General features: G+C 44.7%; 1 protein-coding gene across 1 annotated transcript in view; it reads left to right on the top strand.

The window, feature by feature from the left end:
• DYNC1LI1 (dynein cytoplasmic 1 light intermediate chain 1) overlaps positions 1–17,756 on the top strand; it is a 398,524-nt gene that overhangs the window by 101,346 nt on the left and 279,422 nt on the right. The window contains exon 6 of the mRNA XM_086942104.1: positions 15,135–15,228. Within this exon, the coding sequence (XP_086798230.1) occupies positions 15,135–15,228 (94 nt within the window). The remainder of the gene's footprint in view (positions 1–15,134; positions 15,229–17,756) is intronic.

The following is a 17,756-nucleotide window of genomic DNA, read 5'->3' as shown; positions in this document are numbered from 1 at the left end:
ACGGGACAGAGTCATTCTTCGGACTAACCCCAAATTCATACCAAAGTTTCCGTCTGCTTTTTATCTAAACAAACCTATTGTCCTGAGATCTTTCTTCCCTAATCCATCTTCAACAGCGGAGAGATCTCTACATTCCTTAGATCTGAAAAGATGTCTGAAATTCTACCTGCATAGGACAGAACAATTTCGCAAGTCCAACCAATTATTTATTGCCTTCAGCAGGCCCAGGAAGGGCCTACCATTGACAAAGCAGAGCATTTCAAGATGGATCTCTGCGGCTATCGCCTTCTGCCACCAACAGGCGGGTCATCTTCTGCCCGCCAAAGTTCTGGCTCATTCCACTAGAGCGGTTTCCACCTCCATGGCTCTCTTTTCTGGGGTGCCCATTGTCGACATTTGCAGAGCGGCGACATGGAAGACACCACATCCGTTCACCAAGCACTACTGCTTGGATTCGGAACTTATGAAGGATGCAGCAGTGGGACAGGCGGTGCTCTGTCATCTATTTCATTAGAGGTGAGCCTTCTTCCTTTCATCCCACCTTTCCAATTTCCTAATTGCACATTTCTTATCCTGCTACTGTTTGCAGTTTATTCTGTTGCACTATTGATAAGTTATTATCAAGTGTCTTACATACTATATTATGCGAAATGTGCTGCCTACTACTTGCTACTCTGATTCAGGCATGTGAATCTATGAAAGATACCAATAATACTGGATAAGAAATGCGTTACTTACCTGTAACTGCAGTTATCCAGTATTGGTATCTTTCATAGATTCACATGCCTGAATCATTCCCCGTCGTCAGGGTGGGAGTCCCCGGTATATAAAATAGTAATGTCCTAAAGCAGGGGTCTCCAAACCAGATGTTTTGGATATCCCCATTGAGATGCATGTAGTAATTCTAAAAATCTGGCATGGATCCGGCCCTCCAGGACCGGTTTGGAGACCCCTGTCCTAAAGACATATATACACTAATAGGCCGGAGGCCTCATATTAATAACCTATCCGAGTCCTTTTGTAAAAAAGGACCAAACTTTGGCCAGGAGCCAATTAGCTACTACCACCCTCTAGAACCTTCCTGGAAGGAGCCCTAGTCCCTCAGATTTTCGTAAGCACAGTACCTACTGAGAGAACCAAGGTGAGCCCTTCCAGGGGAAGCGGGTGGGTTGCATGTGAATCTATGAAAGATACCATTACTGGAAGTAACGCATTGAATTTTTCCACAGAAATTATGCCTCATTTAAGAAATTTAGTTTTGCTGAAGTAGGAAAAACTTTGGACAGCCTGTATTAAATTTTCCAAATCTCAATTCAAATTAATTTAGATTGTGTAGCCTAGAAGCGTTGATTACTAAATACCAGATTTCTTTTATGCCATTGTCCGCGTATTGGGTAACTAATTCATTTTGATACTTTCAAAATGTGATTGGTTATTTTTGTTTTTCTTATCTGGCTTTGGAAAATCAATGGCTGTGATACTCAAAGGCTCCGCCTTGAAAGTTATAAATTTGCACAAAAAGAATTGCACATCTGCAGATATAGCATACATTGACACTTGCAGGAAGAAAAAGGAAATGCTTTTGCATTTTTAAACTTTTATTTACTTTCGGCAAGAGGAAAATATATTTTTCTAGACCCCATACATTTTGGGGCTGTTCCCTCCACATTCCCACTGTGGGTACAGGCTTAATCCTGCACTTGACAGACTGAACGTTTGACTGTACACATGTTGGAAGTGTGCTTGGCAATTGTTTGTGAATATTCCCAAACTTGTGGGTTTCACTTGCTTTTGTAGTGGCCCCTGGATGCCCACAGCCACCACCTATGACCATACTTACTCTCACAGAAAATGTATGCATGGTTTTAAGTGCGAGCGTAGGAAAGGACCTCTTTTTAGGTTTCGCCTGTCGAAAGCTGCAGCGTTTCGCACAGGCGAAATCTTTTGAGAATAGTATGTGGGCTTTGTCCCGCCTCTGTCTTCCATTGGCTAGCTCCATAAATGCAGGCTAGCCATTGGAAGAGAGTGGCGTCCGTCATTCTGCGAGGCGATTCGTGGGCGTTCCGGCGTTTTTTTTTTTTTTCCCTCATCCTGCCCCTTTTAGCACGTCATTGCTGCTGTTACTATTTTTTTATGGTCGCCTTGTTTTGGTCAGTTACCAAAAGTATTCTCCATGAGTGGGCTGCGAAATTGAAGTTGCCAGGAAGGAGTTTATATTTGTGATCAGGTAAGCAGCATTTTGTTTGTAATTTTCTTTTCCCTTTGTACATTTACCCCGTCTCAAGTCGTCTCTTTGTTTTTTTACGTATTTGCGTGTCTCGTTGCTGTACCCAGTCTCATGTCGTCTGTGCCTGTTCGCACCCCCCCTGTCTGTGCCCGTGCTTCTTCAATCATTCAAACAAGGACATTGACCAGAGAGGAGTTGCTGCATCAGAGCGTCGGCAGAGTACGGCGGTGACCATCTTTCATCTTCCTTTCCATTTCTTTCTCCCTTCAGCGCTCTCCGTTTACCCCCATCCCCCTTGCCCCCCTCTTTGTGGGGGGCCCTCCCTCGTAAGACAGTTAAGTTTCCACCTCACCCTGTACTTCTCGCTGTTGGGGCTGGAGATGAAGAGCAGGGGCTCGTTCTAGGGGCCGAGGCTTGTTTCTCTGCAAGTAGCTATTTTGAAATGTTTTCTCCCCCCCCCACCCCCGTACACTGACAGCGGTTCCTTCTTCCCCCCACCCCACTCCCCGCTAATTGTGGAGTTATTTTAGTACAATTTCTGGCCTGACCGCCAGCCCAGGTGGCCCTTTGATCTCTTGTGCATGCCGCATGTTCGCTGAGGGGTTTTCTGCAGCACCCCCCCCCATTGAGAGTGAGGTTTCTCCAGGCAGACAGCACCCAAGGTGCAGCCACGCACGAGCAACAGGCAGCACTTTTCTACTGCATATCTGTTGCTTTTTTTATATGTCTCCTTACAATCTAAACCAATGAGGTCAGTAATGGGGAAACATTAAAAAGTAATAATAATAATTACACAACAAACTGCACATGACGTGGCCGAAAGTAAACCCGGGATCCTACGTGTCAGCAAATGCCACTCCCGTCCCTCACGCACCCTCCACAACAGGCCACACTTCAGAGACACTACCATCCCTCACACACCCTCCGCACTTCACAGGCACTCCCATCCCTCACGCACGCACCCTCCACAACAGGCCGCACTTCACAAACACTCCCGTCACTCACGCAACCTCCGCAACAGGCCGCACTTCAGAGACACTACCGTCCCTCATGCACCTTCCACACTTCACAGGCACTCCCGTCCCTCACGCACCCTCCACATCAGGCCACGCAGATCCCAAACACTCCCCACTTCTCAGGGCAGAACTTGTTTTACAACAAAACTTGGGAGGCTTCGGCGCCAAACAATTCAGGCAAGTTGTCAGGGAAGTGTTAGCTGCTGAAAGCACGCGTGTAGTCTTGCGCAAGCGGCTGTCAGCGGCCTCAGGCGGAGTATTCAAAGGCCTGCATGAAAGGCTCATTCCGTCCTGCCAACAGACCCCTCGCTACCTCCTCCCCACTTGTCGAATTTACGGCCCCTCCCCTACCGCACCCCCTGGCGCACCTCCGTCCCAACCCCGAATAAGTTTCCTCCATCCTGACCACGAACCTCACGTGGCCAAAACAGCAGAAATGCAGATCTCCCAGTGCTACCCCTAACTTAACAATTCAACTCCTCTCTGCCTCCTCCCCAGGCTGCCTAAACACAGTGTCCCTCCTTGCCCCTTTCCACATGAGCCCCCGAGGAACCTCCTAGCAGGATATTATCCCTTAAATGATTTGGGCACGGTGCACGAGAGGGTGGCCGGGAACTCCTTATTTAATAAGACTGATGTCTCGGATCTGTCAGCGCTTCTCTATGCATGTAGTGCAGGGACTCCCCTTTATTCCTCACTTGGAAATATGAAACTGCCCAGGCTTTCAAAACCTGAAAGAGATGGCAAAGACAGCGGAGTGGATTGCAAGAAGGTACTGGGAACGGAGTGATTTATATGTAGGAGACTTGTTTATTTGAGTTGAGGAGGCACAGTAAAAGCTCACGGCTGTTCCAGGTCAATTTTTAACATTTACCAAGATGCACCCCAATCCTCCCAGAAACGATCACAATGAAAGTCCACAATTCCACTCATTGAGTCATCCTTCCTTTTAGTCATCCATCCATCAATTCGTTCACACCATCCATCTATCCACCCACTACTCCACTCATCTATCCATACCCCTTGCACTCACCCATCCATCCATCCATCCTTTCACTCAGCCTTCTGCTCAGCCACCCAGTCATCCATTCATCCATTTACTCTTTCACTCATCCCTCCATCCATTCACTCTTTCACTCATCCATCCACGCTTTCAATCTGTCTATCCACTCTCTAATCACTACTACTCTACTACTTACTCTACTAACCCTCTACTACAATACTACTCACTCTCTACTACTCTCTACTCACTCTCTACTACTCTCTACCCACTCAACTACTCTAGTTCTCTTTACTACTCACTCTACTACTCTCTACTCCTCAACTATGTTCTACTCACTCTACTACTCTCTACTATCCACTCTCTATCTACTACTCACCCTCTACTACTCTACTACTCACTCTCTACTACTCACTCTCTACTACTCTACTCACTTTGTACTACTCTCGTACTCTCTACTACTCACTCTACTACTCTACCTCACTACTTCTACGCGCACACATATGCACATATATATATATATGTGTGTATGCATTATATATATATATATATATATATATATATATATATATATATATATATATATATATATATATGTATGTGCCACCTTTAAGTTTTTGTTTTTAAAACATAAATAATACGCATTGTTATTTGCAATGTCAATAGCTCATACTCACGTAAATATGCGACCTATTGCATTTGCAAGAGATTAAGCCATTGGCATTGTAAATGACAATGCCATTTATTTATCTGTTTTCAAAACCAACACATAAATACAATTTTTTTTCATTTACAATGCCAATAGCTCTAACTTTTCCAAAGCCGAAACCATTGCATTGTAAATGCTTGTTGTATGAGCAAGCACGCCCCCCCAGCACTTATTTGTGCCACCACTACAGTAACCAGGTGAAAATGCAACACTAGGCCTGCAACTGCAGCTTAGTCTGACAGGTTTCAAACTGCCAACTCGACATGGCAAAATAAACACTTGTGCCTGACCAAATCCTTCCTTTTTATTATTAAGCCCACCCCTAGGGAAGGTCTTTATAATCCACCAGGCAGGGTGCTTAATACTAACAAGCATTGGCATTGCCAATAGGTCTCACCTTTGGGACTTTATAAGTGTTTATCCTCTATGCAACACCATTAACTGTTGCATGGCTATTGTGCTGCATAGCTAAATACTTATGAGGTCTTAAAGGTAAGACCTATTGGCTATGTCAATGCTTGTTTTAATCCTAGTCTCCCTTTACCGCTTCCATCACCTGAAGTCTAAAATTACCCTTGCCTCCTTTAACCTCTATGCACTCCGTAATCATAAAATTGCCCCCCCCCCATTACTACTACCCCCTAAACTCAGTCTTACCTCCTCTATCAATCCCAGACAAATAGAAAGAAAAAAAAGCACTCCTGTCATTTAGAAGGCATGCACTTGCATGTTGCACATACATACAAAATGATGCAGGCAGCTCCATTATACGCTTTTTCCATTCTTCTTTAGCTATGGTGTATAAGTTGAGGCCAAGATTTTGCCCTGGAGTTGTCACTTATTTGGCACAACTCCAAAGCAATATCGTATGTGTTAAATATTATAATCAGCTCAAATGTATTCATGATAGACCTACTAAACGTGTGAGGTCTTAAGATTTGATGTCACTTCTTGTGATATCACCTCCTGTGTGATAAGGTGTTGTGATGCCACAACTGCATATTACACACTTGCAATCCACTCACTACTGCCTACTATTCTGTTTTCAACAGTGTGGCTACTCACCCTCTGGGGTGTTATAATCACACTCGAGTCGACACTGGACGGCTTCTATATTATGGTTTCTTGATTGTTATTAGTGTGCATACTCTTGTGCGATTGCTACCCTATTTTGCAACTCACTCACTACCGAATTTTATACTGTTTTTTACCAGTTTGTGTATCCTACCTACTGTTTTCTGTAAAGCGCTCTGATATCTGCAAAGATCTAGTTCGCGCTATATAAAACTTTAAAAATAAATAAATAAATAAATAAATAAACGACAAACTCCATTTGCCTTCTCCGTCAGGAAACGTAAAACATGTATTTCAAAATGTTGTGTGAGGAACAGCAAAAATAGAGCGCCACGCAGCGGTTATTTCAGCAGCAAGTCGGTTTAATTAAAATAGGCTCACTCGGCAATAAAAGGCCACATTTGTATGCTGGGTCCCGACTGTGCGCTCCTTACTGAACACGTATTAATTATACAATGCGCATTACCGGTTTCTCGTACAACAAATGTGTGGAGCATTCTGCGCCAAGGTTCACAGAGACTCAAATGGTCAACAACATGTGTCCACAGGTCTGACCAAAGTAAGGGTCTGAGAGGTAAACCTGTCCCAATATCGTTTCCCCGTCACGTTTCTGGCATTTTAATTGACATCTGGAACGTGCTATTCGTTGTGAGAACATGTTGCCTGTAACCTGCTGTATCTGACTAAAGCACTAGTCCACGCAGATAACAGCCAAGGCTTTAGTGATGATTATTATGCCGCTACTCAAGAGTAAGGGCATGTTGAAATACGCACTTCGCTCCTCTGAAGAGAATAGAGGCCAGTGGCAGTGCTGTGTCCTGAGAGGAAGTACCAGCTCCTCCCAGGAGGGGTCGCCAAGACCCTGTGGGCTGGAGACAGGTGGGGCACGAGACCTCCGCAAGCGGTGGAGGGGTGCGAGCACTGAGAGGTCAGCGAACCACATCACGAAGCGTAAGACAAAGGCCTGGCAGAAGCCGGAGTGATCGAGGTGCTCCTAAAATGCGACTTCGGGGAATAGACCCCACAGAGCGGGGAAAATGACATGGAGCCAACCTAGACTGGAAAAGGGGTGTGCAGGATTTGGGAACACATAAGAACTTGATTTAGGGAACAACTAGAGAAATTAACTTCCTAATTTTTTCCATTGACGTAAAGGAGGCTTTAAGTTGAAGAAAGAAAAAATATTGTAATTTAAAGGCCAAATATTGAAGTCTAGACCCCCCCCCCCCCCCCCCCCCCCCCCCAAAAACGGGAGTCTCATTTGGCAGAGATCAAACATGGGCCAAGTGTGTGAAGCAGAATGAGTTACACAAATGAGAAGACCCCATTTGTGGCTTTACTTAAAGAGGAAAAAACTTGGGCAAGACTTCTCGTTCAAAAGATCACAAGAAAACACAGCGAGCGCTGACACCAGTGAGTAGGAGGGTAATCAAACAAGCCCAGGAGTGGTGCATGCGTGCACAGTCTGCTCATTTTCAAGCGCTGCACACATGCTTGTGGTGCGCCCCTGCTCGCTCCCGCAAGGTTAATGCCGCCACAAGCACGAGTGTGCTTGAAAATGAGCAGAGCGACGGCTAAAGGTGCTCCTAAGCCGCGCATGCGCGCTGCGTAAGCGAGACCTAAAAAAGGCATATTTCTTTTGTGTTTTACATTACCCAACAGGGAAAACACAGAATTACTGTTGCAAGCCCAGTGGTCCTTTTGGCTAACATGGAATTTCACTAGCAACCACACTAAGTACCAACTTCCATTTGGGACCCCCAAAGATATTACTCCAAGGTATAAAATGATTCATTACTTTAAATTCAACGCATTGCAAGGATTTTAATTGAAAGGTGACATTAGAAAGTCACCACTTTGTTGCCCAAACCTCCGGTAACCTTTCCTGACTATCTGCAGCAGTTGTTACTGGAGACAACATGCAGCCTCTCTGCTAGGAAGGGTGAAGCACTCTCAGGAACAGGGAACAAAGAGAATTGTTCAAGGGAGGAGGTGTGACCTCATTCAGCAGGATGACTACCAGGAGTTGGCCACAGCCTCACGTAAGCAAATGACGATCACACCTTTGCCTCCCGCTCCTTTGTGCATGCAGATAGGTTGGCATCTTGTCCAGATTGGTAAAATCAGATGCAAGATCGGTTTTCCAGGAGGAGTGCCTCATTATGCTGGGTACACCTCCCCTCCCCCCCGCACGCATGCGCACACCTGCAAGACAAACTCATCACCCCCTGAGGCCAGAGGCACCAGGCTGGGCCCTGGAACACTCAGCACATCTCTGATATCTCTTGCGTCTTTAGCATTTCAACATCATCCGTATCCTGCATCTCCAGCATCAAGACCACTTCTTCACTGGACCGCGTTAAAAATAAAATGTCCATTGAGAACCCTAAGACTGCTGAACGCTACAGATAACGGTCCCTTTGACTGCTCTCAACCCATTGTAGCTAGTCCAAGAAAGTTCCAACAGGTGATTTAGCCCGTTAGCTACAAACCACTTGCAACGATGTAGTGCATCTAAATATGAAATTAAATGAATTTTCCTTAAATTTGATAAATCACGCATCTGCTTCCTCATGTTAGTTTTGTCATTTTTATGTTTATTTAAAACAAAAAATACTCTATTTTTATATATCGGTGTTGGAATTTTATTGTGTTGTGTTTGTTACTAATTTGTTGGTACTTATAAATGTTGTGCACTTGTTCCTGACTGCTCTATACCACAGCTACCCAGGACTGAGATAAAGGTTTCATTAAAGAAGCCTAACTGGACCTTCTAAAGATTGTGAAAGGATTACATGATGTGGTCTCACTATAATTCGCTTTACTGCACCTAGTAAATCCAAATATTTGTGGTGCTGCTAAGAGTTTGTACTCATATCTTAGTGTGATTTAGTGCCAGATTCATATATGTATATGCAGATTAGTTAGAGAGTGAAAACTGACTGCTGTACACCATGCTCTTGCAATTGTCATGTACTTTATCAGGTGTCTCACCACCTGCCCCCTACCATTACCACGAACAAGTAGGGTTTGCAGTTAGTCCAAAATAGATACACACTCCCCTGTGCCATTGATTTCTTAGATGCCTGTGCCAAAACCTCAATTATACCACCCCACTATAATAAAGCAATCACTAAAACCCTATTCCCTCAGAAAAGAAAAGGCATCTCGGTAGAATAGTTTTGATACTCATAGGTCCCAAGCATAAATTCAGACCAGTTTTTAACCTTATTCTGTCAAACAAATGTAGCAAAAAGAAAACTTTGCATGCTGGCTCTCCATCTAAATATGTCCCCAGCTCAGTAAAGGGGGCTGGATGTGTGCCTTGGACCTGAGGATACATATTTCCACATACAAAGTTTTATAGGTTCGCATGGGCAACTCCCAATTTTTCATTGTGAAGTTCTTATAATTCAGTCTGAAATAGCACCTCAGACTTTTTCTTAGTGCATGGCAGTAGTGGCAGTATTTCTTCGTAAACTGACACTTTTATCCCACCGCATGGGCGGGTGCGGCGTGGCTCCAACCATCTTGAACCCACACCTGGATCTGGCTTCAGTGAGATATGACCCTCCAAGTGGTGCCCTTCCAGTCCTTAACCTTTGAAAGTGGTGTTAAAGGTGCCCAAATACAAAGACACTTAAAGTTTCTGCCAAAATGTGCACTGAGAGCCGAGAGGAAACCTGGACCTACCTGCTCGCTGATTCGTCCATGGTGCATTGCATTTCGGCCTGATTTTGCAGCAGCTCCTCCTTCGTTCTTCTCTGCAGCAGCAAATCCTGTTCAGCAGCTTCACATGGAAGCGATACCTGACCTCGTACAGCCCTCATCTGCAACAGCCTGCAGCTTCATCCCATTTGAAAGTTTTGACTTCAGTAAAAGAGACCAAGTACAAACCAAGAAATTTTCATCACAATTTTGTCCATCGGCTCCTCAACAACTAATCTTCTTTCTTGGACACCGCCGGCTGCCATGACCTGCTGAAGTTTATGTTCTTAGAATTACTTCTTTAAAATTTCTTCTAAGTCCGAAGGTAAACGAAGCCCGGACTCAATCCACTTTGTGTATCGGACCTGCGCTCCATCAATGTCAGCCATAACTTTCGCCTTTGCCCCGTCCTGCTTCTTGCTCTACTAGATGGTCTCAGTTAGCACTTTTATTTTTTAGGCACCATTTTTCACTTTAACCTTTAACAATCCATAACTCCGGTAATACTGATTGGATTTTAGTGTTTTTGGTGTCAAATAATTTATTAGAATTTACTCAAGTTTTCAAAATTAGGGTGGGATGTCTTGTGTTGTGTTTCTACTTTATACTGGTTTAGTGCCGCATAAATACTTGGCACATTGCCTGTATGATTTTATTTCCCCAGGCACCCTTTTCCAGAGAGGACAGGCCTAGACCTGTAAGGTGAACCTAATTAGTTTACAACCAATCCCCCAGATAGAGAATCCAAAAGTATTGATGTCTTTGAAAAAAACCTGTTTTTTCTGCCAGCCTGGCACTGCACTCCACAAATGCCCAGCCAGTGCATACCTATATTATGGCTTTTGGCACAATATACACATGGAACAACAATAGGAGAGGCAGGGAGATTCAGGAACACTCTCTTAGTCCCCGGTTATAGTACATAAACAAAAGAAGAGAGGTTAAATGTGTCTCAGAAGCCACAGAGACAGAGCGATGCAAGGAAGGCATTCATCAGGACTAGTGTGAACGCCGGCGGTATGGACTCTCTGATCGTTTACCAGCGCAGAATACCAGGCCTTACAACAATTACAGAACGACACTGCAATAACTATAAAACCGGCTGACAAAGGAGGGGGCATTGTAATACAGAATACCAAAGATTATGACAAAACCTGTGAGGATTTGCTACGAGATAATAGGAACTACACCCCTCTGACTAGAGATCCCACGGCGGATCTAACCAAGAAGATCACCACTCTAGTGAGACAAGCGGAAGAAAGAGGACATCTGTCCAAAAATGAAGCAGACTTTCTGGACCGTAGCAGTGATGTGATTCCATACTTTTACACACTGCCAAAGATGCATAATAGGCTGCCACCTCCTGGACGTCCAATAGTATCAGGCATAGGTTCTCTCCTGGAGCCGTTATCCCGATTTTGTGATCAATTTCTCAAACCACTTGTGCAGTCAACCCCGACTTACCTGAGAGACACCAAAAGCTTATTACAGCTCCTTCTAGACATCACCTTTGCAGAAAACTCAATTACATTGGTGACGTTGGATGTTGAGAGCCTCTATACGAGCATCCCCCAGGACGATACCATCAGAGTCCTGGAGGAGTCTCTAAACTCAATTGACTGGAAATACCAAACACCAAAATCATTCATAATCGAGTGCGCTAGAATAGCCCTCAAAGAGAATTATTTCTCCTTCAAGAATCAGTTGTTCCTCCAATGCTCAGGTACATCTATGGGCAGCACTTTTGCCCCAAAGTGTAGCTGGACTCTATGTGGCAGATTTTGAGGCAAAACACATCTTACCTCCATCCGCAGAATTCTCGGCTTTCATACTTTTATGGAAGCTCTACATTGACGACATTCTGCTACTGTTGACAGGCAGTGACCGTGACCTTGAGTTATTCCTGACATGGATTAATACCCTTGACCACAACCTCAGGTTCACTTACACCACCAGTAAAACTGAAATTGTCTTTCTCGATGTAGTGATCTCGGTCTCCGGTACGAGTCTAACCACAAAAACCATCACAAACCCACAGCCAAGAACAATCTACTAGAGTTTACCAGTTTCCACCCCCGCCCTCTGAAGGAGAATTTACCATACAGGCAATACTTAAGACTCAGAAGGAACTGTAGTACTCTAAAACATTTCAAAGAACAGTCTTCTGGACTAACTGAAAAATTGAAAGATAGGGGTTACCCAGCCTCAACTCTGAATAAGGGTTTCAAGAGAGCTCGGAACCAGCCTAGAGAGGCACTGTTGGAAGAGAAAACTAACACTCAAGATAAAATACCACTCACATGTGTGACCACCTTCAACAGTCTGTCCAACTTCATGAAAAAGACCATAAACAAGCATTGGAGCATCATCAAATCCACCAAAAAGGACTGGGAGAAGCCTCTTCTCCTTCAAGAAGGGCCGCAGTCTAAAAGACGCTTTGGTTCACACTCGCCCCAAAGAAAAGATCCCCCCACGAATCCCTTCAGTCACGGAGTCATGGGGTTTACCTCAAGTCACAGGGCACTACCCCTGCACAGATTGTAGCGTGTGCCATCTGACGGACGCATCTAAAACACTCACATTAGAGCAAGGGAAGACCTGGACACAGGTTGCACACACGAACTGCAACTCAACCAATGTTGTGTATCTAATCACCTGTCCCTGCGCCTTGCGTTATGTAGGCATGACCACGCGCAAAGTTAAACAGCGTATCTGTGAGCATCGTAGTAATATTAGATGCAAGAAAACAACGACCAAGTTGAGTCGTTATTTCCTGGACAGCAATCACACTACTAATGACCTGAGATGGACTATTATAGAGGTAATCACTGGTACCACTAACATCACAAGCAGGCTGTTTGAGAAAGAACAGCGTTGGGTTTATCGCTTGGGCACCAATGTAGTTGGGCTGAACGATGATATCCCATGGAACACAGTACTGAGGTAAAGAGAGGACCGCACAACACCTGCACCTCCACTATATACTGCAGGCTGACCCCAAATAACTGATCTGTTTGAGAACTTATGTAATTCTGTGTTAAGCGAAGTAGTGTAAGATCTACCACCGTATTATCGCCTAATGGTGTTTTCTCTCTTGCTATAGGACTAAACATACATTGCGATCCCAGCGGCTTCCCCTTCACCCCTGCATAGTTGTGTGGATATAAGAAAAGGTGGGACTATGATTACTTTGATCAGCCCTTTTTCCTAGCACTGGCGCTTGGACTGCATGTCACCCAACAATCAGACCAAGCCTAGGGTAATCCGCCCCCTGTGACCCTTCACAGCGCAGCGAATTCCCCTTTCCCGATCTTGGGGTATGCAGGCTGCAGCATGACATTGTCAGCCTGGCTTTTTGATTGAATAAAGCTTTAATCAACGTCCTTGTCAGAAAGTAGCTGACCGGCTACCATGGAAACGTTTGTTAGCTTGCTTCCATTGGCCGCCGCCAACCAAGCCTCATTTTCAGTGAGACCACGCCCACCGGCAATCGGCCGGTGCGTTCCAAGCCTCGCTTCAGCCCAACCACGCCCACCCGGAAGTGCACGGAGTAACGAGGAATGCCTTTTAAACATGATAACTGGCCCCGCTCTTAATCGTCGGGGTCCGGTCCAGAGGTTAAGCTAGGTGCTTAGCGGGTGGCGAGCGTTGAGGGCGTGAGTTCCTGACACCATTTCATCCAACACGACCTGCGCGATCGAGCTAAGTAAACCCTATCTAATCTACTTTAAACCTCTGCCTTTTACTTACAGGGTGTGCCAGGTAAGCTCGTACCCCCCTCCCGAGAACCATGGTGCAGCTAGCGCCATAACCTAAAGTGAGATAACTGTTTGAGTTTACGAACTATCTGGTGGGGTCACAGACCTTTGGTCCATTAATCCTTCCTATGGAGTACTTTTATATGTGTTTTTAACCCCCTCTAGCTATTTAGCGTATTTCAAGCACTCATTTTCCACTTCACTCCCTAGAGTTAGTGGTATCATCCCTACAGGGTTATACAGATGGCGATAACGTTAGTGTTTATTTGCTAACGCTATTTTTGCCACCGCTTTGGAGCACCTAAGACAAACGACTTGACCTATACCTACCATTAATTGTGTGTATGTCTTCTATGTTTGTCTGTGTCTTTTCTTTTACAGGTGCAGAAACACTCCTAAATCAGGAGTTTTTTTTAGGAACGGGCTATTTTGCTCTTCCTTCCCCCCCCCCTTTTTTTTTGCACTTTACTACACTTTTTACTTTTTCACTTTCACGTCCCCAGGTTAGGGTGGACGATTAGAGAGTCCATACCGCCGGGTTTCACACTAGTCCTGATGAATGTCTAGGTAAATTAACACCACTGTAAAAGGCTGAAACATGTTGACTGACTTTATGTAATTTCTGAATTAAACCAAACCATTACCTTTGGCTGTAAATTCAGACACATAAGAACTTTTTAATCGTGTCTTAGGGATCTATAAAAAAAAATAATAATAATAATAATTTTTGAGATACTCTTTAGGCACTTTTATCTATATACCTCACTGCACGCCCACTCACACAACCAGCTCCGCAGTCTTCTGGCGTCGTAGCACACCAAAGAGGCACTCTGCCTCTTTAGTGGGGCCCTATGATGAAGCATGACACTGACTAGGTCGGTGTGTGAGGGCTTTCTTATCTACCCAAATTGGGTGTGTAATTCCTTCCTTGCATCGCTCCGTCTCTGTGGCTTCTGAGACACATTTAACCTCTCTTCTTTTGTTTATGTACAATATACACATGCCCTTTGGGACATGACCTGTGAGGTCTTGCTGGTAGGCCTAGAGGACCTTGGTGCATCGTCTGGCTGGGCAATCCGACTAAATCTTGCCCCTTTACAGTCTGTAGACCTTTACTTAGTCCACCTGACCTGTTGACATGGTACTGTGAGATGGAAGCTAAATTCAAGCATGGTTTTGCAAAACTAATTTGTCCACAATCAATAGGCTAGTATTCAGTGATGCTTTCGAACCAAGAGCGAATGATCTCCCAATTGGAGAAAATACATTCCTTTACTTTTTTGGGCTGTTGTGCAAACGGGGCCAATAGATAGATTATACTACAAGTGTTGTGACCTGTACAGATACTGCTTACTTTAACATCCATGAGACCACAAATGAAAGAAATACATATTTGATATTAGCAGAACTCAGTGCAAAGTAGGTGAAGCATAATAAAACTGCGTGAAAATTTGTTTTTGATTATTCAGCGTATCTGTTCAAAAGTGTGTGTGCACCATAAACAAATATACAGAATTTCTTTATAAACCTCGTACCTTGGAGACGATCCTAGCTCTAAAAGTGTATTGTACAAAATAGAATTTAATTAACTAGTTCTGAATCTGTTATAATAATTGTTTTTTTTTTTATTTTTTCCCTACAGTGTGATGCTGTTAGTATTTTGGAAAAAGAGCATGACTACATAGATGAACATTTTGACTTCATTCAGTCACACATCCGTCGATTTTGTTTACAGTGTATCCTTTACTGTTTCTAACATGCCTGTAAGTCTACAATGCGTTTCCTGGGTTATATATTCACTTGGTAACAATTTACTCTAAAATGAAGATGAGTAGATGACCCTTGAATCAGTCACGCACTTACCTTTTATTGTGGTTAATCAAATATTCTTGCATGTGCTGTTTTCAATGAAATATTTTCAAAAACATTTGGTAACTTGCTGACAAAAAAGTTGTTCTCTTTTTTTAGGTTTCGCCTGGCGTCCACTGCGCAGCAGTGTTCGCGCAGGCGAAATCTTTTGTTTAGCAGTACGAGGCTTTGTCCCGCCTGTCTCTTCCATTGGCTAGCTCCATAAATGGAGGCTAGCCATTGGAAGAGAGATCTGTCCGTTATTCTCGGACCAGATTTGTGGGCGTTCCATAGATTTTTTTCTCATTCTGCCCCTTTTAGAACGTCATGCGGCGGTGGGCGGATGTTTTTTTTTTTTTTTTTTTTTTCTCGGCATGTTTTGGCCATTTTGGACGTGTCTTTTGCAGGAGTGGGCTGCGCTATTTATGTTGCTGGGATAAATGTATGCAGGCTTTGCGGGTTCATTTTCCAGTGCGTGCTGCTCTCGCTCCACTCACAGGCAGGTATTATTTTGCGGTCCTTCGCGCAGGGCTCGCGGTGGTGTCCATGCCTGCCAAGCGTCCCCGCCTAAGCAAAAATTATCACCGGGGAACACAATGGCTGGTTTGGGAGCAGTTTCGGGGTCTTGCCCCGACCCGCCCACGTCTTAAGAGTGGATTATGCAGCTCTTTAAAGTACGCTTAGGAACACGAGGTCCGCCCGGACAGTCTGATTGGTTGTCCAATCCTTGCTGCATTTTACGTCCGGGGCACACGGACCTAAGCGTGGGCACTGCATATCCTGCGCAATGGCCGACAACTTGTCCCGTTATAGCCTTTGTTTCCGCCGAGTCGCGCGACAGCTCAGCCGCCTCTAGCGAATGTGCATGGGCCCGCCTCCGTGGGGCAAGTGCCGTATGTCAGGCCTGCTTGAGGTCAGAGGGCGGTACGGGGCAAGAGTTGATAACCAAGGGGTAAGAGCGCTATGTCGAAGCACCGGTCAAAGCTGAGGGCACAAGAGGGGGTGGAGCAGATGGACGCGGGGCTCAGAATAGAGCCCTTCTGGCAAACGCGCAGGTTAAACTTGGGAAACAGCAAGTGGAAATGCGCGGGTGCTGGGGTGAGAGCAGTGGTGCTGAGGCTGGGCGTCACTGTGGTTTCTTCTTGCTCCAAGTTCTTTCCCCGTGGTTGGTGTGTGCTCCCCAGACCATAGCCTCTCTCCTGCAGTGCTTTTACCGCACCCTCACACACACACACACACACCTGCCTGCTCTGTATCTCTTAGCAGAATTCTATAGGGCGGCCTTATAAGAAAATGTGCCTGTCACAATCCTTTCCCCACAGGAAACCTATAAAAATGAAGAGTCCTTAGTAATCACTAGGAAATGAATGTACAGGATTAATATTTCAGAAATGTGCACGACCCTTTGAGCATGGTGTTCACAGTGCCGAGTATTAGTGTGTAGAATGTTACAAATAGATGGCGTCACACACTGAACTTCTCTCTGCTGTGCCCAAGCTCCAAAACTGGACTAAACCGATAAAAATATCCTTTGCTGTAATGTCCCCAAACTGACAACTCGTGTTTTTAAGAAGATAACTTGCTGTCGACAGCCTGAAAATCGTGAGCTTTGTTGCATGAACTGCACTCCAGCTTCTTCCCTAGTAAATTAATTGTCTCGAGGCACTTTATAATCATGCCAGTAGCGCTACACAAAGGGCGGTGACATAAACCAATATAACATGAAGAAAAAAACGTGTATCATATCATCACGCGATATACTTCCCCACAATTTATCAGCCTTGCCAAGATTTGAACTCGTGACCTGCAGGTCACACCGGATGTCGGCGGCAGTGCTTAACTCAATGAGCTGTGAGTATGTATGCCAGTCTCTTGCCTCACTTGCCAGATGTTATGTAAAAACACACAACAAGTAGTGAAGTGTCGTCTTTTCCAAGGTATTGGTTGAAGAGGAGTGTTTTGTGTTATTATTCGAACTGCAATATCGAAGTCCATAATGTTGCTAAGAGAGAGTTCTAAACCACGATGGCAGATTCGGAAAAGTATTGTGATATCCTGCGACTGGCTTTAAACTACAAAATACAAACTAGCAATCACAGCTGAAGAATGCTTTGCACCTTTATTTCACACAGCCCGTTGCTTTTTCCTTTATTTAATAATACTATGTACATTTCCATGATTGAGGGTCCGTGTTTTACCATATCTGGGGCAAGCCATCAGTTCATGCCGAGTAACTGCTTCCCATTTACTGAAAGTCATTACTCCTGTGAATTTGGAGAGGGTTGTGCGTTCGTTTAATGTTAGCCATCCAGCAGCCATTAGAGATCTGCCGAGGACATGTTCTCTAATGCGGCTCTCATGCGGATTAGTCTGTCTTCTCTGGAATGGCGCGTCAAGGACCCTTGAAATCGAGGAG

Source organism: Lissotriton vulgaris, chromosome 10 (assembly GCF_964263255.1).
Source record: "Lissotriton vulgaris chromosome 10, aLisVul1.2, whole genome shotgun sequence".
NCBI lineage: Eukaryota > Metazoa > Chordata > Amphibia > Caudata > Salamandridae > Lissotriton > Lissotriton vulgaris.
The sequence above is the reverse complement of the archived record's forward strand: the minus strand, read 5'-3'. Positions and strand labels throughout refer to the sequence as shown.